Source organism: Cavia porcellus, unplaced genomic scaffold (genome assembly GCF_034190915.1).
Source record: "Cavia porcellus strain 051 isolate PalLab524CR breed Dunkin Hartley unplaced genomic scaffold, mCavPor4.1 scaffold_1, whole genome shotgun sequence".
NCBI lineage: Eukaryota > Metazoa > Chordata > Mammalia > Rodentia > Caviidae > Cavia > Cavia porcellus.
The window spans coordinates 232,138,735-232,162,102 of NW_026947484.1; the positions used below are offsets into that span (position 1 = coordinate 232,138,735).

The following is a 23,368-nucleotide window of genomic DNA, read 5'->3' on the forward strand; positions in this document are numbered from 1 at the left end:
CAGTACAGCGCCTGTGGGTGATGGCCACGCCGTGCTGTACGGATACAGAGAAGACAAACGCGGAAGCCTGAGCCAGGACTGACCTGCTCCCCTCTCCCAGGCAGAACTGCAGCCCCGCACCACTTAATCACATTTCTGCCAACAAGGGAGCTCACGCACGACCTTCCACCGACAGTGAGACTGCATCATCTAGTGACATCACAGCTGTCTCTGTTCATGCAGGAACACAGTAAGGACCAGTCTAACAATGCACTTCCCAGAACGCGCCCCCATCGTTAAGGGCCACCACAGGAGTATAAGCCACCGTGTCACAGTTGCCACTTAAGCCTCCTGTCCCCTCCTGCAGCAGTTCAGACTGCAGAGACAGAAACCACACTTTCTCCTGAAACCGGGGCTGCCATCAAGGAAACAGTCCTGTCCTCACCACAGAGACAGACCATGTCCTGAGATCTGTCCTGTGATCTGATAATGTAACCTGCTGCAGCTTACTTCATTAACACGGTATTTATATAATTATAGGGCCATCATTAAAGTTGTCTCACTTAGTTCCCACATCAAGAAACAACTTGTGGACAAAACAGAATACATGTTCCTTAGGAGTTCACACTACAGTAGCAGAGACCAAAACAAAGGTTTCTAAACTTCCAATATGGCTAGTCAGAATATCTGGCTTAGACAGATTAATGACTCCCTGGAGTCATTTCCATGATTTCCAGCAGCAGTGATATTTCAAGCCATTCCCTATACCCTAAGCTAAACTCTCCATGCTTTTAGCCTTTCCATGCTCAGTGCTGTTATTACAACTTCTCTATGTTCTCTAATCAAAAACTTTACAGTCTGTGAGAAAGAATCCAGGTTTTAATTATTTTTTAATATAACAAGTCAATTGTTAACTGAGAAAGTTTTTTTCTTTTTGTCTCCATGGCTTCTCTTTTGCTGTCCCACTAGTAAATTTTCAAATGATCCGTTCAGATAAAAGGAGGAGGATTTTAAATACAATTAGCTTGCAAATGCCCTATATACATTTAAAAATTGAAGTTGGTTTGTTCCTAAGTAAAGTATATAGAGGGAATACATGCCACCAGATTCTTAGAACAGTGACGGGCTACTGTCATCAGATTTCAAAGAAAAACACAAAACATAATGAATATATGTATTGTTGTAACTACACTCTCTAAAAAAGAGGGATGGGTGTGTGTGCGCACTGATAAACAGGGAAACTATATTTTATGGATATTTTAAATTTAGACTTTTATTGTATCCTCAGCTTTAAGAGCCAATCACACACGTTTGTTAATTTGTATCAACTGTAGCAATTCAAGCTTCTATTAAGAAAATGAATAGTAATAATAATAAAAGAACAATGATATTGTTCTAACAGAAGTCTCATTCATACCTAGTTATGGAATTCCTTTCTTTCTTTCTTTCTTTCCTTTCCTCTTCCTTCGTTTCTTCCTTTTTTGTGGTACTAAGGACTGAACCCATGGCCTTCACACTAAGCTGTATTCCTAGCACATGCGTGCATACGGGCTCTCGCTAACTTGCTAAGTTGCCCAGGCAGGGGCTCAAATTGGGCTCCTTTTGTCTTAGCCCCCCAGGACACTAGGATTATAGGTGTGTACCACCCGGACTGGCTGGGGTTCTGCTTTCTTCCAACAATAGTGACTACCAAGATCTGGCCCAAGAACAACTGTTGACTCACGTTGTGACTGTGTTCTCAAAGGTTTACTCCTTTTTTATTTTTTACTTATTTTGTTTGTTTTTTGAGATACGGTCTTAATATGTAGGCCAGGATGGTCTTGAACTCACAGTGATCCTCCTGACTGAGCAGGAGGATCCTTTTTTCCTTATTTTTTTTTAATCTTTTTTTTTATCAGTATCAGGGATCGAACTCACAACCACCTGCTTGCAAGGCAGGCATATGCCATGAGCTAAATCCCCAGCCCCAGGAGGATCCATTTTTAAAAGTGTATTTGAACTTTGCATACAGCTGTCATTCTTTAGATAAATTTTCTAAAGAATTTAAAGTATGACTTAATAGAAAATCATCACTTTAATATGTATGTTTTTATTTAACAGCTAACTTTTCATTAATATATCAAAAGCCTAAGTGAAAAATACTCAAAGATCATGAGACTTTAAAGAGGACTCTACTTTCCAGAATGAGAGCTTTGTAGAACTTAATGTAAGAGGACTGAAAGTTACTGTGAGACCTTACATTTAAAGGACAGAATGTCAACATACTCTTCACATACCTAAAGATACTTGCTCACACAGGGTTATGCTATTAATAAAAACACCCAGATTCAACTCGACTTGGAGACAATACCAAGCTTTTTAAATTCCTTTACTTCAGCCTCTTACCCGAAATGCAGGGTTTGCTCCGTGCTCCAGTAAGCATTTTACGGCACCTGCACACAAGTTATATGCTGCAATGTGCAGAGCTGTTCCAAAATTAAAGTCACTGCAAGTGGCATCCACATCTGCAATTAAACATGAGAAGTATATTAACTAAGATTTTAAATTTAACCATAATTTAAAAGGACACAGGAGATTTGTTTGTGGGGGGGAAATGCTTTTATAAGACTTAAGCCAGCCCACCAGAAACTAGTTCACAATGAAACAAAATTTTTGTATTCCAATCTGGCCTAAATAATTTGTTGCTTATTTTCCTAGTACAATAAAACTCATTAAAGAATGAAGTCATACTGTCATAAGTTTTCGGGCTATCATGAATTAAACCATATTAAAAGCAATGAATGCACCAACTCCTATCTGTAAAAGACTTCCTATATGCTCAGGGAATCTTTTGCATATTTGCCACGACACCCACAGTGAGGTGCAGGGCTTAGGTCAGGGATCAGCAAACTAGGATCTCTGGGCCAAACCCACCTACCATCTGTTTACGTAAGGCTTTCGAGGAACGCGGGCACACTCACTCACTAATACTCTCTACGGCTGCTAGCATGCTACAACTGTGGAACACAGTGGTCGGGACAGAGGCCAATGTAGCCTGAAAAGTATAAAATATTTATTTACTATCTGACCCTTTCCAGAAAAAGACTGCTAAATTCCCTACCAGGAAAAGCAATGTCAAATTCCCAAAACAATTACAGATCAAATGTTTACATACATATTGATTAATAATACTTTACTCGACAAATGAATAACTTCATGCTAAGAAGCAAGGAATCAGGGGCTGGGGACTTAGCTCAGCGGCATAAGCACCTGCCTTGCAAGCAGGCGGTCGTGAGTTCAATCCCTGGTACCAATAAAAAGTTAAAAACGTTTAAAAAAAAAAAAAAAAGAAGCAAGGAATCTTACAAGTCTAAGGACATTCTAAGGTTTCTAATCCCCAGTTTTGGGAATTCCATTTTGAATTTTTCTATAACAAGAATATAATATACTTCTTTTCCTGGATATCTGACTTTAATCTACAACCAACTCTGTGTGTTCTGTCACCACTGTAAGCAGCCAGCCAGGCTCAGAACAAATTCGCTTGAATTAACAGAGATATGCTACCATCAATAGAGGTTTTCTTCTCAACACCACTCAGAAATTAAAAGGCAGCATTTTAAAGAGGAAATGGATAATTATATAAATCAGGGCTTAGAAAACAGCATTCTGGGAAATTTACTGAATCTCTAAAACATGTCTTTTACTGTTTAATTTTTTTTAACTTAAAGGAATGTTCTCTTTGCTTGCTCTTGGTTTTTGTTTTGTTTTGTTTTGTGTTTTGTTTTTTCTCAGAAGAAAACTGACATCTAGTAGAAGACAAAAGTCAAAATAACAGGTCAGGGATTTAGACATTCTGGTTTTCAATTTGAAAATCACCTTTAAGACAAAGAGAAAGGAGATCTCCAGAAATTTTATCTTTAAAGTTGAATCACAGGAATTCAGAAGTGAATGCCATTTAAAAGAAATATCCTTTATTATTTCGATGCCTATTTCTGAAATCTTTATTGTTCCATTCCTGTTTACCCAAGCAAGTCAAAAGAATTATACAGCAGATAGAATCAACTACACATAAAATCTATATTATACTAGAGATTCGCTGAGATAGGAAAACCCAAGAACACTTACTTTGTTTTATATCAATTTGTAATAAGCTTTTCATAAAAGAATACCAATTAATCTTCAATAATGAAATTCTAAACCCTGTCAGGAATAAAATGGGCAGGAAGGTTCACAAAACAAGATGTATTAATAAAGAAAAATCTCCTTAAACTAATGCTTGTATCTACAGTGGCCTGACAGTACTTGCCTTTTGGTTTTGATGTCTTCAAAATTACTCTTATAACTTCTGGGACATCAAAATAGGCAGCATAATGTAAAGCATTCATGTTTGTCCAGCGACTCCGCAAACTGACGTCTGCTCCGAGATCAATAAGCTGAGCTGCAAATTTCACGGCTGTCTCAACATCACCTGAAGACAATTTTCTAAATTATTCATCTTTAGTACAAATTTCAAGTACCAATGAATGATTATCTACTATTTCATTTTAAAAAGCTAAAGCAAATAGCAGACAGAATATACATTTATACCTCAAAAACGTCACTTTCAGGAACTTATTCTAAGGAAATAATCATACTCAGGGATATGAAGAAACACTGTTCTGTGACGATGCTCTTAACTGTTTATTAGGAATAAAATTCTGAAGCCTAAAAATACAATAAAAACTGGTTACACTGAAATATCCACAGTTTGGAACACGGTACCACAGCCATTAAAAACAAAGTGCTAGGTCAGTGCTCTTTCAAGTTCTGTGGACTTTGTCAGTCCCCAACTCCAATCTGTCCATACTTTTTGTAACCTCTTTTTCCCTTATTTAATATTTCTTCCAATCAAGTAAAATGTAACTTTACACCTTTTAAAAAACATTTGGCTAATATTTTTCTTAATTTCATCTTTGTATTATAAATTCATTTTATTTTACAAAAGCCTCAGTCCGTGATGGATTGTAGTGGGGAGAAAGAAGTCCTTCAGCAGCAGTAAGAGTCCGTGAATCTCTGTATCAGATTATTGAAACAGGAAGAGATGATCACATAATACATTTAAGTGAGGCAGGTTTAGAAAATGGTAAAGCACACGATAACTCCAGTTTTAGAAAATACAGACATATGTATTACAACATTCAGCTCAGCATAAAGCCTGGAGTCTGTGAGGATTACATCATTAGATTGACCTTGTTGTAAACCCTCAAGAAGATGCTAGGGCAGTGATGGTGACCCTTTTCGTGTTTTTTACATTAACAAACAACTGCCTGCAGTACACGTGCCAGAGTTCACCATGACTGTTCTAGGACATTATCCGTTCCTTCACCCAGTGAAGTATTGAACAAGCAGTTGAAAGGTGAGAGGAATCAACAGGGTACAAAAACCTCCATGAGAAAAGGGAACGAGGTCCCAAAGGACCAACTACTCCAGCTACATTGTCAGCTAAGTGCTCTCCAGAGTTTCTGATACCCTGAGATTATTTAAGCATAAATGCAAGTGATCCAAGCAAGCAAGAGGATGCCACATACTTACCAATACCATGAGCTCCAGACTTGCAGGTGTAATGTAAAAGGGTCATATCTGTCAACCCATCTCGGTCGTTCACATTGCAGCCTCTTTTAAGGATCTAAGAGAACCAAGGAAAATATGATCTTGATAAAACTACTAAAGTCCCAGTTACTTTGAAACCACTGGAGAAGACCCAAGTTAGTCCGCCTTATCTGAATTATACCCACCACTATACCCAACAATTATGGAAACTCAACTTGTCACCAGACAGGTGGAAATTCTTATAGATTACTCCAAGGCAATCTGTTACTCCAAGTATGTCCTCTGAAAAGTGAATAGAAATCTCCCCAGTGGGAACAAGGACCTTTGAAAACAGTATAAGTGCTCTTCGCACAACATTGGTCAAGAAATTCTCCCTCAAAAATCAAATACTGTTTAAAAGTTGTATTTAAACCTAGATCTTTGTCTTTTTTTTTTTATCCGTACCAGGGGTCAAACTCGGGGACGCAACTTGCAAGGCAGGTGCTTATGCCACTGAGCTAAATCTCCAGTCCCCAAACCTAGACCTTTAGCAAACTACTCAGAAGTGTAGACAGAATCCGAAAAGAATTGAATTCCTTCAAGCTTAAAAGTTTGCAAAATTAGTATGTACAAGAAAAGGTGTAGTATATAAAAAAAAATACCCTTCCCTGCTCGCACCAAAAAAACTTGGAAATACAAAAAAAGTTGTGAATAGTTTCAATTTCATTACTACCTTTCATTCAGATGGAGGGAAGTATCTTGGACAACAGCAATCCTAATAATGCAATACTTAAAATGTAAGAATGTTTTTTTACCTCATTTCCAATAACGTCAATGTTTTGCTGGACCTGAGGAACCCACTGTCTTAAGATGGCAAATAATTCTGAGACTGAAGTTTTGGGATCAAAGAGAATTTCCTGGCACGATGCATCATTAGGATCAAAGAAAGAAAACTCTGTTTGAAACAAAAAATGTAAATTAACTTTATTAAAAATTTCAAACAAATATATTGAAAATAATAACACCAAGGTTCAAATAATAGCAATATTTTTAGATGCTAGAAAAAGCAGGTTTGCAGTGAGCGAATCTCAAAACCAACAGCAGGACCACTAAAAATGAGGTATATCTGGAATTACAGTAACGCATTTCCATTTATCCCGTTGCAATTTACTGTAGATGAAACCAAATGTGATTCACAGACCTCAAATCCCAAGTTTTCCAGGTAGTATTATCTTTAAGGCACAGAAAGTCTGTCAAATTTGTCAGTTTTTTTTCTCTCAAAACACATGGATGGAGTAGGGATTAGGGATGGGACATAAGAGGGATGAAAAAAGGAATTAAGATGTGTTATGTGCATTCACCCACTCCCACAGGAATATAATCCTTATATATCGCGATATACCATTAAAGAAAATGATCTGAAAAATAAAAACACAAAGGTAATGAATAATAAATTTCCATCTACAATTAAAACATAAATTTTAAATATATGCCAAATATTAAGTATAGTAGAATGATTTGCAATTTGAAATGTCCTTTGTATTGTCCTGTATTCCTCTTATTTTCTATAATAAGCAAGCATCACTTTTTACCCATTGACAACCCAGGAGACGAAATGCTACTTCAATCAAAAGGGAAGTCATATTTAGCAACGTGGAAACGAAACTTTGGGACAAGGATTTTGGAATCTGCATTCATAAAATCATGAAACACGTGGCCTACACAGGTCTTCAAATGACTTTACTGAGATTTAGAGAAAAGTCGGACATGGCCCTATAAGTAGAGAATACAAGAGAATGGCTCATAAAGGAAATAAAAATTTCAGGAGGACAAAATTAGATTCCGAAATGAGGCATTAAACAGCTAATCATCATCTCAAGGTATTTTTCTTGTTGAGAAACTGTCTCAGTCAAAAATGGTAGACTATAAAAAGCAGAAAGCAGTATCTAAGAAAGAGAATAACATTTGCTGAGCACAAACCATTTGACAAACACCTACCAAATTCCCCCAGACATCTCACCTGCTAGGTATTATTATCATTATTTTGCTTTAGAGGAAATAAAACCTCATATTAAATGACACTGGCTCAAAGTCACCCTGCCAGTAAACAGTAAATCTGGGAAGGAAACTGGATCTGTCTGTAAAGTTTCTTCCAGCTTACATTTCCTCCTTCCCTGGGACAACTGTCAGGTTCAGACTGGAGCTGCATACACCCAGTGTAATCTGGGATTTCTCTTAAATTTTCTTCTTTATACTTCTATATATTTTCTAAAATCATGCTAATTACACAGAATTCTTACTTTTTTAAAGAGAAGATAATTAAAAGATGAAGAAAAGAGGCACAAAATCTTTAAAAGTAGAAAAGCCGGTCATTAGACGAGAATCAGTTCTCAGAATTTGTTGAGTGAATTTTGCTGAAGATTGTCAGCTGGGCCACCCTGTCCTGTTCAACATGGGAAGAAGGGAAACACGACCCCTGTGTTTCAGAACAACTGCTGAAAATGGAGCCTCTCACAGTTAAAATCTCTTAGAAAATCTAATCAAAGATGGGCTATCTGGTGCAAAATTCACCTGGACCAGGATCTTGTGGCCTTTTTGGGAAAATGTGTGACCCTTACAAAGGATACATTAGAATTACAATGACTACTTTGGGAAACTGTTAACTTAGATAACACAGTTCACCTTAGTTAGCGATGCCCTTGAAAAGAAAGGATCCTGAACTTCCCAAAGACAGTAGAATGTATCTGATGACTTTAACCAGAAGCTTCTAATAACAAAATGACTCGAAAATAGTATCTATAAAATATGCTTACAATATTGCAAATGAAAATTCCTTGGTAGAAAGTTCCAGCCATCTAGGTAGGTAATAATGACTTATTCCATCTACCTGAAGAACAATGTGAATCCACATTCTTTTATAAACTAGGAAGCTCCATATTATTATATCTGACACATTGCTAGAATCTTGAAGCAAAAAATGTGTGTATGTTTATGCATGTTAAATAGACACAAGTAAAAGCAAGTACTTATGTAAATTGTTTCTTGAACTCCCAGAAAAATAGAAACTAACCCAAATGCTTTTCAGAATCACATTACTTTGGGAAATAAAAACACTATTGGTTTACTACAAAAAAAAAAAAAAAGAAAAAAGAAATACCAGCAATTTTCAGCGTTAAATACAATACAGATACACAAATTTCTTTCTGCCTAGGTTTACAGCAGGCCCGCCCTGTGAACCAGTGCCATGCACAGGCAGCCGCCACCAGCAAGGACAGCCAACCCCCAACCCCCAGCCCCTTCCGGTGCCTGGGCTGGCAAACAAGAAGAGTCATCCACCATCCTACCCCTGTAAGTGACTGGCTGATCTGCAGAAACACGGGCTGCTGTGACCACAGCTATTATGGGTACTTGGTGTTTCACAGACTTTGCAGGAGTAGGGCCAGTGACGATCATCCACTCAGAGGCTAGAGGTCCACAGTGTGGCTTCTAGGGGGGTCTCCTTCTGAAGGTGGGAGCCATTGTTAATTTCCTGTTATCTTGTTTTGAAGTCCTGTATCATTTCCATTCTTTTGTTGGGTTGGGTTTTGTTCTGTTTTGTTTGATTGTGTGATATCCAATGTCATGAATAGCTATTTCAAAGATAGCAAGATACATTATAGTAGTCATTTGGGATTTACTATTGACTTGTTTTGAAGTTCTTTATTGCATTCATTGCTTTGTTTTTATTGGTTCTATTCTGTTCTGTTTGATTTTCGCTGCGTCTGAAGGTATCTGCAGCTATTTTGAAGACAACAAGAGGCATTATGATAACTATTACTCATTTTATATTGTTTTGAAGTCCTGTATCACTTACACTGGTTTTGATTAATTTTATTCTGTTTTATTTTCCTTGGTTTTATCCTCTTTAAAATTAAAAAAATAATTTAATTTAAAAAATTTAAAAATCAATGAATTCATTAAGTTCTAAATGATGCTAAACTAGAATCTGAGCTCCTCTGTTACAACAGCAAAATTTTCTTAGAGCATTGATTCTTCTTGATGGAGAAATATGAACTTTATTTACCTGCTACAAAAGAAAGATTCTGTCTTGTCAAGGTAATTTCCTGTGATTCATATGGGTTCTTCCAGATCTTTGATCAGTCAGCTTTCAATAAAAACAGCCAGGATTATTTGATGTTTTCTTGTAAGTTTCTGCATCTGCCTTTAAGATCTTTGTCACTTTGGTTAAATGAGTGCTTACAATGCTAATCAAGTGTTTTGAATCTTATCAATTTTCAAAAAAATCAAGAAAAAAAATGGCATTCAATTTAGAGAAGCACCTCAGTGTTTTGAAGAGAGACTCGGATATGTTTCTTATCAAAAGCAGTCACAGAATTTCCTTTTGGTCTAATTCATTCATCAAGCTAAAATTTAGTTATGGAGAATAAGTATTAGTAAACATTTCATATTTAGAAATTTCTAAACAGACTCTTTGCATACGTCCACAAGGAGTCATCTACAAAAAGGCTTATTTTAACACTGATTACACTATAGGAAAATTGGTAAACTGAAATCAGTCATCAGAGGAGCAGACAGCAATGCTTATTTACATTAAATAAATGAATTAAATATCTTAGTCATGTATTGATACAGGCCTCAACAACACACTGCTGAACAAACTGAGCTGCAGAATGATATATACATATCTGTTATTTACACAAAATAGTAAGTACACAAAACACTACTTCACATTTTTACAAACTCTCATATACGTAGTATAACAAAAATATCTGGAATATATGCATTTTAAAAAGTAGTTGCCTCAGAGAAGTAAAGGGTACTGTACAGAATGGAAAGTAGAGGAAATTTCAACTTTAAATTTTTATTTTTAAAAAGAGCTAAACATGAGAAAAATGTATTTATTCATTTCAACTGGTAGATATGTTTACGTGTTTGTTACCACTGTTTTTTACATTTCAATTTTTTTTTTCAATTTTAGGAAAGGAAATACATCAGGAGAAAAGATCCCATACAAAATAATAAAAATAATGTGTGATGCTTATTTAAAGAAAACTAAAGAGGAAATGAGGATTCTTAAAAGGGGCTCCTCCAGACTCTCCCTGGGTCAGAACAGGATCTCTAGATGCTTCCTGTGTTCATCTTTGAGAAGCCTCAGCACAAGGGAAAAAGAAGATACTGTTCAATAAATTCTAGTGAAGTGCTCGTTAGTACTGAAATTGCTTAACAACTGTGCTCAACATCTGGGCGTGGTGGCACACATCTGTAATCCCAGCACTCAGGAGGCAAAAGAAGGAGGATTGCTAGGAGTTCCAGGCCAGCCTGGGCTACACATGAGTTCAAGGTCAGCCTGAACTGCGTAGTGAAACCCTGCCTCGAAAAAAATAACTGTGCTTGAGTGAACTGACAGCTGTAGTTTGTCTATGTATGTTTCTATATGTGAATCTTAGACATATGTTCTACTAGGTTGCCTTATACGTCAGTAGACACTCGTGATGTTAGCTCAGATGCTTGTGGTTCACAAAGCTTAACAGCAGACTAATGTAAATCAGCTGATCAGAGGAAAGCTGTTTTAAAGATCAGTGATGCTTCCACCCAGCTGCTAGATAATCTACAGGACCCAGATAATGTCCAAAATCAGTTTTATAAATGCAACATTTACTACTGTCTGTGCGCAATAACTTACGAGTTTTTCCTTGGTCAAAGAAAACATGTAAGTCATTTTTAAATGTTAACTGTTACGATGAGTCTTCTGAAACAACTGAGGTAGCTAAGTTGGGACTCTTTGGACTTGGGAAGCTGAGAACACACCTCCTCCTTGTAGCTGAAAGAGCAGCTGCCTCTACCAAAATTTGTCCCATTTCTCCACTGATGAGTGAGTGGCTTCTCCACGTTGCCCAGGGTCTAACACCGCCATGCCCAACAGTCATGAAACAAATTGTTCTGATAAATGAAACTTAGTTATAAGTAAAAAGGTAAGCTCTCGGGGCCTAAAGCAATAAGGATTCCTGAGTACAATGCTCTTGGTTAAATTTATATCTACTGTCTTTGATTAAATAAGTATTTTTTGTTATTCTATCAATGTGATATATTTGGGTAATTTTTTTTTGTCTTTTTCATTTTTATCGGTACCAGGGATTGAACTCACAACCGCCTGCTTGCAAGGCAGGTGCTTATGCCGCTGAGCTAAATCCCCAGCCCCGTTTTTGGGTAATTGTAAAAGATAAAAAGGGTAAGCTTTGGGTAAAGATTGGGTAATAAGTAAAAGATAATAAATTACGTAAAAGTTTCTGTATGTCCTTTAATATCTTATAATTAGATAAAAACAGTTGACTACAAGTTGTTTATACTAAGAAAAAAATTTAAATTAGTTCAGAAATAATAGCAAAGCCTAACAGTTCTAACATAGTGACGTCACCATGATTGTTATGGTCCTTAGCTCAAACTGTCTCTACAAAACTTACGACTCCTATCTGTCAGTATTTGGCAGGGATTCAACTTGTAAGACAACCGTGATTGGTGAGAATTAACAGTTCCCTGGTCATACTATATTTCAAGGTGCTTTTTTTAAGAATTAAATTTAATGATACCATTTAAAAATACATATTGACCATATTCATTATAGGGAATTTGGTACCTCCTTTTTCCCCATACCCTCCCCTCCTTTTAACAAGCCTTCTTCCCCCGTCTACAAAACTTTGTTTCCATTTTATTCTTTTCTCATTTTTTCTTTTCCCTTCCTTCCTTTCCACCTCTCCCTCCCTAGTTCCCCTTTCCTTTCAAACAATTTCTTCCTATGTTACAACATGCATTATATATTTTGGTTCTTATTTACATTTTCAGTTTCTCACACCAGACAGACAATGCAGTACTCACACATGTCCAGTTTATTTTGTTTAAGACTATAGCCTCAAGGTCCAACTACTTAGCAAGAAATGTCTCATTTATCCTTATTTATGGCTAAATAGTACTCCATTGTGGCTTTTTGTTTGTTCTTGGTACCACAGATCAAACTCATGAATGCATGCTTGCAAGGCAGGTGCTTATGCCACTGAGCTAAATCCCCAGCCCCTTCCATTGTGTTTTTTAAAAAAAATTTATACCATTCATCAGTTGATGGGCATGTGGGTTGTTTCCAAAATTTAGCTATTACAAACTGTGCTGCTATAAACATGGGTGCACATCTATCACTGTGTAATGACTTTTTTTTTTAGTTTTTTTATTTTTTTATTTAAAGAAAGACAAAACAAAACAGAAAATGGGCAGAAATAGTACATACTTTCAAAGAAAAGAAATAGACAGTAATGAATCACCAAGTGATGTATACAGATTGTCCCCCTATAAATAGTTGTTCAAGGTACACAAGTGGAACATATAAATGGGATTTCAACCAGGGAGACTGCAAACAGTTCTGTTCAACTATCCAACAAAAACTAAGTATTATGGCTATCAATCTTATACACTTAGACATGTACGTGTTTATCCATATCTTCATTTATGTTGAGACCTAACACAGCATACTAGATTAAAATCCTTCTGAAAAAAGATTAGTAATATTGCTGGATTTCACATCATAACACTCCGGAATCAGCACTGGATACTGCAGTGCCCATTTCTTTCTTTCAAAGTTTTTGTTCATTTCATCATATGTCATCAGATCAGTGCTCATAAACTGTTTATAGGTTTTACGTAAGCATGAGTCTTAACATGTATTTCTATCCTTTCTCTGTTAGAGGGAGAAACATAAAGCAGGACAGAACTAAACTTTTTCCTATTGACATATGAAACTAAAAAGACATATAAATCTGCTGTATAAGGAGTTCTATCCTGGTCACTATGCTGTTTCTTGTTATCATCAACAGAATTGGCTATATCATTAGATAAAGTATAATTGAGCACATCAGTACATAACAGAATTAATAGAAATACAACTTTATAGATAGTATAGAGCTACAAAAATAGGTAGTAATCAAATCAGAATGGATATCGTGGTGAATCATTGTCATTTTCAGTATAGTTGTCTGTACTCCTCAACTCGTTACCATCAACCTTACAGGTTTTGAATAAAATCTGTCAATAATAAGCAGCAATCAAACAAGTCAGATTTAACTAAGATCAGTCATAATACAACAGTATAAGTCATACATGGATCCTGATTGAGTTAATAGGGAATTAAAGATGTCCACTGTGCTATGGACAGCCGTCTGTGCCCCTCAGATCCAGTGCTTGTATACAAACTAGGACAGAACGAGTTTCAACCAAGCAGAGTGGTGCAAGTAAATAGGGGTTTTAATTCCTGATACACTATTAGCTATATCTTCTGCTGGGTTTTTTTTTTTTTTTTTTGAGGACTATTCCTCCCCTTTACTCCCCCAGAATGAACTGTGTATTTTTAGGTCTCCCCAACATTCACGGTTTTGTACTGGGCGGTGGGGGGGGGGGGGCAACCTGCTATTTACCTAAGTGTTAGTGAACTTTCTCACTCCTAGGCTGGATTTCTAGTTATATTTCTTCATTTATTAAAGCCTGTCTGTTCAACCTATCCATACAGACTGGTCTAGTTACCCCTATTACTCTCTGGTTCCCTATCACATTGAGTTCCATTTTCTCATGTTTGATTTTGGTCCATATAACCTTCTTCAGGCTAATTATATTTCCTATAAAGAGCCTCTCAATGGACCCTGTCTCTTGATCCACTCTGCCTGCAATTCTCTCTTTTTTCCCTTTAAGTTAGTGTATCTAGGCTATCTATATTAGAAATTATATCCAACCTTCTCTGCCTCATTTCTGTTGAGCTCTTTTTCTGTCATTAGTTGTCAGTTTGTCTTCTTCACTTCGCTTTGTGCTCCATTCATTATGGCCCCTCTGCCACTGTTTCTGGAATCTTGGCATTTTTCTCTTTTAGAATGTCCTACAGTATTCTCTGTAGAGTTGAATTGGTGGTTGCAAATTCCCCTAGTTCCTCTTTATCCTGGAAGCACCTTGTTTTTCCATCAATTTCTAGGGACAGTTGTGCAGGATATATCAATCTTGGCTGGAGGTTATTGTCTTTCAAAGCTTGAATTATTTCCCCCCATGCTCTTTGTGATTTGATGGTTTGTGCCAAGAAGTCTGCTGTAATTCTGATGGGTGTTCTCTTGTAAGTGATCTGTTTCTTGTCTCTGATGGCTTTTAATATTCTGTTCTTATATTGGATATCTGGAATTTTGATTATTATATGCCTGGGTGTAGCTCTGTTTGGGTTGTAGGTGACTGGGGTCCTGTATGCCTCATAGATATGAGTATTTTTTTTTGTCTTTTTCCTTTTTATCGGTACCAGGGATCGAACTCATGACTGCCTGCTTACAAGGCAGGCACGTATGCCGCTGAGCTAAATCCCCAGCCCCAGATATGAGTATTTTTACCTTTTCCATATTAGGGAAGTTCTCCTTGATTATGTCTGTGAACAGCCTTTGCAGTTCATTTGTTTGTGTCCCTACTTCTTCCTTTACATTCTTAATTCTTAAGTTATAGATCCTCTTATCATCTTCTAGTCTTTGTATTATTGCTGTTTGTTTCCTTGTTATTTTAAAGAAGTTTTTCCATTCATGCTCCCACTTTACGAATCTGTCCTCCAATTCAGATAATCTATGCTTAGTTTCTTTCAAGCTGTTATGCCAGCTTTCAACAGAGTTTTTAGTTTCCTAGTAATCTCTTTGAACCTGCTTCGTGTATTCTGTTTTCTCTATTTTCTCCATCAAACAATTCTTCCCTTTTTTTCTGTTCTTCCATTCCACCATCTGTTTTTTCTTGGCAGGTGCTTAGCATTTCTTTAACTATTCTACTTATATTTTGCTTTACTTGGTTAAATACTTCACTTTTGAACTTGTCTATGAGGCCCCGGAGATATTGCTTTAGGTCTATTGGTGCCGTGCCTGATATTGCATGTTTTCCGTCCTCATTCTCCTTTGCATTTACCTTTCCTGGATCAGTGTTCTCAGGATTGGGGACTGAGGACCCTTTCTTGTTGACTCCTCTTCTCATATTTTTTGTTCCTTCCATACAGGTGTATATAGGTGGCCCCATTTCTTTCTTTGTGGGTTACAGTTTGTTTGAATCACGCTGGCTCTGTAATGATGTTTTTAATGCTTTCAGATAATACCAAGAAGGGAATAGCCAGATCAAATGGGATCTTGAGTTTTAGTTTTTTGAGGAATTTCTATAGTGACTTCCAAAGTGGTTGTACAATGTCTACACTCGCACCAACTGTGGAGAAGGCTTCACTTTTTCCCACGTGTTACTGTTAGTGGTAGATAACAACTACTTTTTCTGTGATGAGATAAAATCTTAGTATTTTTAACATGCATTGCGCAAATGATCAGTGATGTTGAACATTTTTTCATATATTTATTTGCCATTTCTACCTCCTTATCTGAGAAGAGTGTATTCATCTCAGATGTCCATTTTTGAACTGGGTCTTTAAATTTGGGGTGGGGATCTGATAATTTTAGTTCTTTGTATATTCTAGATATTCACCTTTTCTCTGAGGAACAATCAGCAAAATTTCTACCTTGCCCTATGAGTTGTCTCTTCACTCTGTTGGTGCAAAAGGTTTTTAGTAAGATGAGATCCTAGTCACTGATTCTTTGTGCAATCAGGGCTTTCCTCAGGAAGGCTTTGCTATTTCAAGGTGCCTGATATCTAGGGAAGGTAATTAGAATAAATTTACTGCTCCCCTTGCAACACTGGTTTAACTAATCTCCTGAGCAGTCAACAATTGAAGTTTAGAGACCAAAGCTAAAACAGTAACTTGGCTAACAGGATAGGCAATATTTTGGCCCTGGCTCTCCAAGATCAACAAGGACCCAGATAGGAAGAGACCTATCCTAACTATAACTTTGGTAAGTCAACCAACATACTAAGGAAGGAGATTGTTAGACCCCAAAGAACAGGAATCAACCAAGGTACAGTATGGTAAAAAGAAGGGGTGCCAAAGAGAGAAAAATCTATGCTTGCACAGGGAGTTACACAGTCAAGCAAGACCATGACCCATCCCATGCACAGGAAGGCTCTTGATTTATGTGTTCACTTTGTATCCAGCTACACTGCTGAATTTGGTTATTAAACCTAGAAGTCTTTTGCTGGAGTTTTTGGGGCCTTCTATGTAGAGTATCATGATAATTTAATCCACAAATAATGATTATTTTTTTTCAAAAATAATAATTTAATTTTTTCTTCCTTTCCTATCTTTCTTTCTATTTTTGTCTCTTGTCTAATTGCTCTGGTTAATGTTTCCAGAACTGTGTTGAATAACAGTGGTAACACTGGACATCCTAATCTTGTTGCTGATTTTAGTGTAAAAGCTTTCTCTTTTTGTCCATTTAGTATGATATTGTCTGTTGGTTTCTCATATGTGGCTTTTATCAGATTGAAATAAAGACTATCAATTCCAATTTTCTGCAGGGTTTTTACCATGAAGAAGTACTGGGCTTTGTCAACTGCATTTTCAGCATCTACTGAGATGATAATGTGGTCTTATTCTTGGCTCTGTTGAGATCATGTATTATATTTATTGCTTTGTGTTGATTGAACCATCACTGCTATCCCCAGGATGAATCCCACTTGTTCATGGTATACAATCTTGGTGATTTGCTACAGTCTGTTTGCCAATGTATTAGTGAGAATTTTTGCATCTCTTTTCATTAGAGAGATTAGTCTGTAGGACTCTTTTATGATTGGGTCCTTCTCTGGTTTTGGTATCAAGGTGATGCTTGCTTCCTGGAATAAATTTGCAAGTACTGCTGCCCTTTCAATTTCATTAAACAGTTGGAGATGTAGTGGTACTAAATCTTTTCTAAATTTCTTGTAGAATTCAACAGTGCATACATTGGGGCCTGGGCTTTTCTTTGTTGGTAGGTTTTTAATTACATCTTCAATTTCACTGACTAGTTGGTTTATTTAGAATATTTATATCTTCTTGATTCAGTTTGGGCAACACATATGTACCTAGGAATTTTTCCATTTCTTCTGTTCTTCATCCTATTAAAATACAGGTTCTTAAAGTAGATATTAGTGATTTTCTGGATTTCTTCAGGATGTGTTATGACTTCATCCTTTTCATTCTAATTGTGCGGATTTGAGACTTTCCTTTTTTTAAATAAGGTTTTGTCGATTTCATTTCATCTTTCAAAAAACCAAATTTTCAATTCATTGATTTTTTGCATTGTTCTATTATAGCAGCATTATTGTTTAATTATAGAAACTAATTTCTTTCATGTGTGACCCACTGGTTGTTCAAGAGTGTGTTATTTAATTTCCACATTTTTGAGAAGTTTCTGTGGTTTCTTTTGCCACCAATTTCCCATTTTGTTGCAACATGGTCTGATAATATGCATGGGACAGTTTCAAATCCTTTCCATTTACTTAAGCATGTTCTATGAGCTTGCATGTGGTCTATTTTGGAGAACATCTCATTCGCTACTGAGAAAAATGTGTATTCTGATGTTATGGGATGGATTACAGACTTCTACTGTGTCCATCTGTTCAAAATTTTGGTTCAGTTTTGGCATTTCTTTGTTTTTTTTTTTTATTTAATCTATTTGTGACAGTGGAGTACTCAGGTTCTCCCATTACAACTGTATTAATGCTCACTTGATTTTTCATATCCATTAGTATTTGGTTTACATAGGTGGGTGCACTGTTATTTGGTGCATATATATTTATGATTGTTATCTCTTCCTGTTGGAATCTTTGCCTTACAAGAATGTAGTGACCTTCTTTGTTTATCTTAATTAGTCTTGGCTTGAAATCCACTTTCTCTACATATAGAACAAGCACCTGTGCTTTTACCTGGGTTGCTGTCCTATAGAGTATTATTTTCCATCTTTTGACTTTCAATCAATTTCTTCTTACATTAACTGTGTTTCTTCTATGTGGCATATTGTTGAATCTTGCTTCGTGATCCATTCAGACAGTCTGTTTCTTTTGATTGGTGAATTAGGACCATTAGCATTGATAGTTGTAACATCTGTAGACTTCTATTTATGTCATTTTCCTATTGTTGGTTCTCTTTTTTTTTTTCCTGCCAGGGAAATTTTCTGCCTTTACTGCTGTGAACAAGTTTGTTTTGTTTATGTTGTTGTGCTATTTCTTGCCTTTTTCACTGATTCCTATCAATATTATGTTATTCTTTGCTTCATCTAGCAGCTGTTGGGTTGATCTTTCATGGCCCCTTGCTATTTTTAAGAAATCTTTATTTTCATGATCACTTTATGTTCACCACAATTCTGTCTTCTATATCTGATATTCTATCCTCACACTGGCTCATTCTGCTGTATATACTTTCAATAGACTTTTTAATGTCCTAAACAGCTATTTTAACCTGTTTCATGATTCCATATGGTTCCTAAGTTGGTCATTCATTGTTTCTATCACCTTCCTAAGCTCCTCTATTTCTTTATATATATCTCTTTTAGAGTCACTAATTGTATCTTTCATTATGGTCACTATCTCTCTAGTTATCTGAGAAATTATTTTTGATTTGATTTTTTTTCTAGAGCCTCATTCATCTATTTTGTTACTTACACTATTGCCAGAGTAGCTTTCCAATTGTTCCACCTCACTGTCCTCTGGGTTTGCTTTTGATGAACTGAGCATCTTGGGTTGCATCTTAAATGTTGTATCTTTTTTTTTCTTGGTAGTTTAATTGCTGGGTTGATAGCTGAAAATTGCTTATGGAAAGTAGTTTTACTGCTAGTGTTTACAACCTTTGGGAAGTGAGTACTTCTCAGAGATGTCTTCCAGGTGTGGCTGACTTCTGACTTTTGAACCTGTTACGATACCCTTCCTCTTATATATTGGGGATAAGAACTTGATGCCTACTTGGCCCAGCCCCTGGTTCATTGGTATTGTTTATGAATCTTAGTTAATCTCAACCTTGTTTTACCCAAAGAAAAGAACAACTGATTAGAACAATTACGTCACCTCGGCTAAAGTACAATCAAGAATAAAAACACAATCAAACACAGCCTAGAAAATGACACTGTGGCAACTATTAATTTGTCTATGAACTTTAACCATATGAACTGCATATGTGGTTATATAACAAAATCTAAACTGAACCAGAAAACTATATACAGTAAATAAGTCCTCGTTATGGCAATTTTACCCACACAGGAAAAAAAAAACATAAGTTTAAAAAAAAAGTTCAAGGTATGTCACTACTGTCATCCAGAGTCCAGATCCAAGCAGGTTAACCCCAGCAAGTCAACTGTAGCTTTGCAGCCAGGTAATAGATAAGTCCTGCACTTCAGTTCCAGTGAAGCTCAGCTGGTTTCTGGCTGTCTACAAGCTACTCTGATCAGCCTGCAACACTCCACATGTCACCTGCCAGCTTGGACTCAGCTCCTTGCCAGCTTCCACTCAGCTTCCTGATCTCCTGCTACCTAAACTCACAGCCTCTCCCTGACACGCAGTGTAACACTCTCCAAGATGGTTACCAGCCAGATAATTCTGAACCCAAATAATCCACCTGCCACCGCAGTCCACTGTGTCCACTGCTCCACGCCACTTGTGTGTTTCTCTGTGTTGGCCTCTGAGGTCATCAGTAGTCACCATGAGTCTGTAAGTTCAAGCTGCTCCTAGATGCGGTGAGTCCAGGCTCAGAGAAAAATGGCCACCTGCCACCTCCTTCTTGTTCACTGAAGTCTCTCTTCCATCTCCCCATGAGTTTCAAGTCTTGCTTCAGATTCTTCCTGGATCCAGGGGACCCACTTCCCTCCTTCTCTCCCTCACATTGCTACATTCCAACTTTAAGATACAAAATCTCACAGAAGAACTTTCTCAGCAGCTCACACTCCACCATCTTCCCATATCTTGGATATTGTGGCATCTCCAGAACACAGGAATAAATACAGCACATAAGAGGCCCTGAATAAATACCTGCTAAATAAATGTATTTCTGCACGACACATTGTAGCCCTTGGAGCATAAGACAAATTGTGGCATCAAGGTGCACAAGTGTGGTTTTTGACAGAACCATGTTTATTCTTTAGTGTATTTCTATTGCTGAATTATGAAGTTTAGTTTTATGATTTTTATTATATTAAATAATGAGGAATTATCAGGAAAAATCTCAAAAATAAAATTTTGAGTTTTTAATATTTATTGAGCATTTATAAAAGGCACCAAAAGTTTAAACATCAACTGCTTTCTGCTGTACAAACTCTAAAAAGAACATCAGAAATAAACTCCTATATGAATTACAATGAAAATACCAATGACACTCTACAAAAAAATAATCTTTACTTCAATGATCACACCCAAGGCAGTCTTCACGTATGACAACTGCATGTTCCATATACAAGTATCATTCACCCTGATGGTATGCATTTTTCTTTTCCTGTCCTCTCTTGCAGGGCACAATGGACATCCTTTTTGTTTTTCTGCTGACACAATAGGTCTCTGTAATACTGCACCTGTCTGTATACCCGTCAGCTTACCAGTGTGCTCCACAATTCTTGTTGCATAGCTCCCTGGGCATAAACATTTTGTTTTCCCTCTGCTATAATTGAACTATTCCGAGCTCCAGTGTCAGTCCTCTAAGAAAATCTCTCTATGATATTTTGTACTTGCTATTTTCTTTGAAAACTATCAAACTATTTATGTTACACATGTTTAGAATCAAGTAAAACACAAACACTGGCCAATACTTTCTGTTCAAAGTATCATCACAGTTGCTGCATAAATCATCAACAACATCTACTCCATGGTCGGTTTTGTTGTCAAAAAGTTTCCATCTCAGGCTTCTGATTGGTCAGGATTTCCCTACTAGTATTTCCACTATGGAGAGATGTTGACATCAGCAGTACCAGTTCACTTTTCTTTCCCATATACGGGGCTAACTTTATATCTCTCTGAAATTCAAAGATTATGCTATATGATTCTCTGATGTGAAATTGCAATATTTCATTTGGAATTTCTGCTTTCTTCCTGTGTACAGTTCCTGCGCTGGTCAACTTGTGGTCTGTTAGCAAATGTAACATCATTGGAAAATTGTTGAATGTCACATTCTGATGAGCTTGGGAGATGGGAACATCCAGTCAGTTCACATCACTTGGTTTACCCACAATCAGGACCTGATGGCTGAGCTCCAGGATAAATGTCTAAACTGAAAGCATAATAAGTCTTAGTATCTACAAGAGCATAAATTTTAATGCCATATTTTGCCCCACTGCTTTTCCCTAAGTCTTTCACATTCCTGCCACTGCTGTGAGAAATCTGTGCTCAGTACTGCAGACCTATGAATGCTTTCAATTCCCCTAGTGAGGTATAATAATAAATACATTTTGAATTTGGCTATTGGTGCATACAGAACATTTTGCTTGCATCTCAGCCTTTGTGTATTTCACAGCATCTTGCAGCATTTCATCTGTTACTGGCATTTGGTTCCGGCATTCCGTCCAATACAGTTCACCCTTGCCAAGATCTTCACTATATTTTCAGACCTAATTCTAACATTGGACCATTCCATTTGGTTACGTGGCCATTTTACAGCATTTCAACTAGTCAAAGATGCACTCACATTGCTGTTTTCTTCATCGAGTAGCTCTGCCTTCCCTGTGTCTGTATCAGTCAATTTTTGTTCCATTTCACTGTCATAGGAACTGACTCACATGGCCAACATCAAAGTCACTGTTGTCATCCTCATTATCATCCACCAATAACACTCTTCTGTTCCCAAAGTATGTATTTTACCATAATGGATCATCTTGATCATCCATGCATAAGTAATCTGATGTTTCACTTTGGGCCTCCTCAAAAACTTGCAAATCTGCTTTTTAATGTGCCGTTATACAGAACTGGGCTACTTCTACCAGAAAAATCAAAAGAAACACTTTTTTTAATAACTGCTGGAGTGCTGTAGGTCTATTGGACCCTCTGTGGTACTCAGGTAAACACACACAGAACCAATTATGCTACATAAAGGTGGGTCCAGATCCTGTTCTGACACTTCTGCACACGTGAATAGGCCTTGCCATTTGTCGTCCCAAGTGAGTAAATACACACTGCTTCCTGCAGCCCTCAGGGAAAGGTACTGAGACACAGAGCTGGCTACTGTAATGCTGAAATACAAGATTAGAGCAGAAAAGGGATGGGTCAGCCAGATACAGGGTTAAGCCTCAATGCTTAGCAGGACACTGATGCCAGATTCTAACAAGTAGATTGAAAAGAATCTGGAACTTCTGACAAGGGATTGATGAGGAACTAGAAATGTGTAACTGAAGGAAGGACAGTCTAAGAAAATGCTTAAATTATGTGCAAAGATTTAAAGGCTATCACATCAAGAAGTGGATTTTCCACATCAGATTAGTACCAGCTGACTATAATTTCAGGGAGACATTTTTATTAGTGTATGTTTAGCATGCATAGTCATTACATTCATCTTGGAGAGCTGGTTCATGTACATAATGCATCTTAATTCCTTTTTAACCCCTTCCTCTTCTCTCCCTCTGCTACCCCTCCATTTCTTAGTGTACCTCCTTTTTCTAGAAGCTCTATTTCCGTTTCCTATTATTTATTGTTAATTCTTGCTCTTTAGTTTATTTATACTTTTATGTTTGTTATATAAAAGAAACCACATATTTAAGCTTAAATATTTAAGCTTATATGTTAGATTTATTTCACTTAACATTATGGTCCCAGGGTACATCAGGAACACATATTTTGAGTTATATTCAAAAATAACTCTTACAGCTGAAGCTTTTAAGCAATGAAACTATTCCATTAGTTTGTCATTACTGAAGATATGCAAGTGGCTAAATAGCCATCTGTCACAGACTCTACAAATGAAGTTTCTAAACAGCAA

The 23,368-nt window shown here is 36.8% G+C and overlaps 1 protein-coding gene and 1 long non-coding RNA gene across 5 annotated transcripts in view; one reads left to right on the forward strand and one right to left on the reverse strand.

Annotated features, from left to right (window-relative positions):
- The window catches only part of Clip4 (CAP-Gly domain containing linker protein family member 4), a 75,316-nt gene that overhangs the window by 41,336 nt on the left and 10,612 nt on the right, over window positions 1-23,368 (reverse strand). For all 4 annotated transcript variants that reach the window (XM_003473006.4, XM_013155962.3, XM_063230398.1 and 1 more), the window contains exons 3-6: window positions 6,342-6,481; window positions 5,530-5,623; window positions 4,265-4,426; window positions 2,365-2,483 (exon numbers count right to left, since the gene is read on the reverse strand). In XM_003473006.4, the coding sequence (XP_003473054.1) occupies window positions 2,365-2,483; window positions 4,265-4,426; window positions 5,530-5,623; window positions 6,342-6,481 (515 nt within the window). The remainder of the gene's footprint in view (window positions 1-2,364; window positions 2,484-4,264; window positions 4,427-5,529; window positions 5,624-6,341; window positions 6,482-23,368) is intronic.
- On the forward strand, window positions 8,844-11,812 carry LOC134471473 (uncharacterized). The gene is made up of 2 exons (XR_010040922.1): window positions 8,844-9,034; window positions 10,505-11,812. It is a non-coding gene; the product is annotated as an uncharacterized LOC134471473 (long non-coding RNA).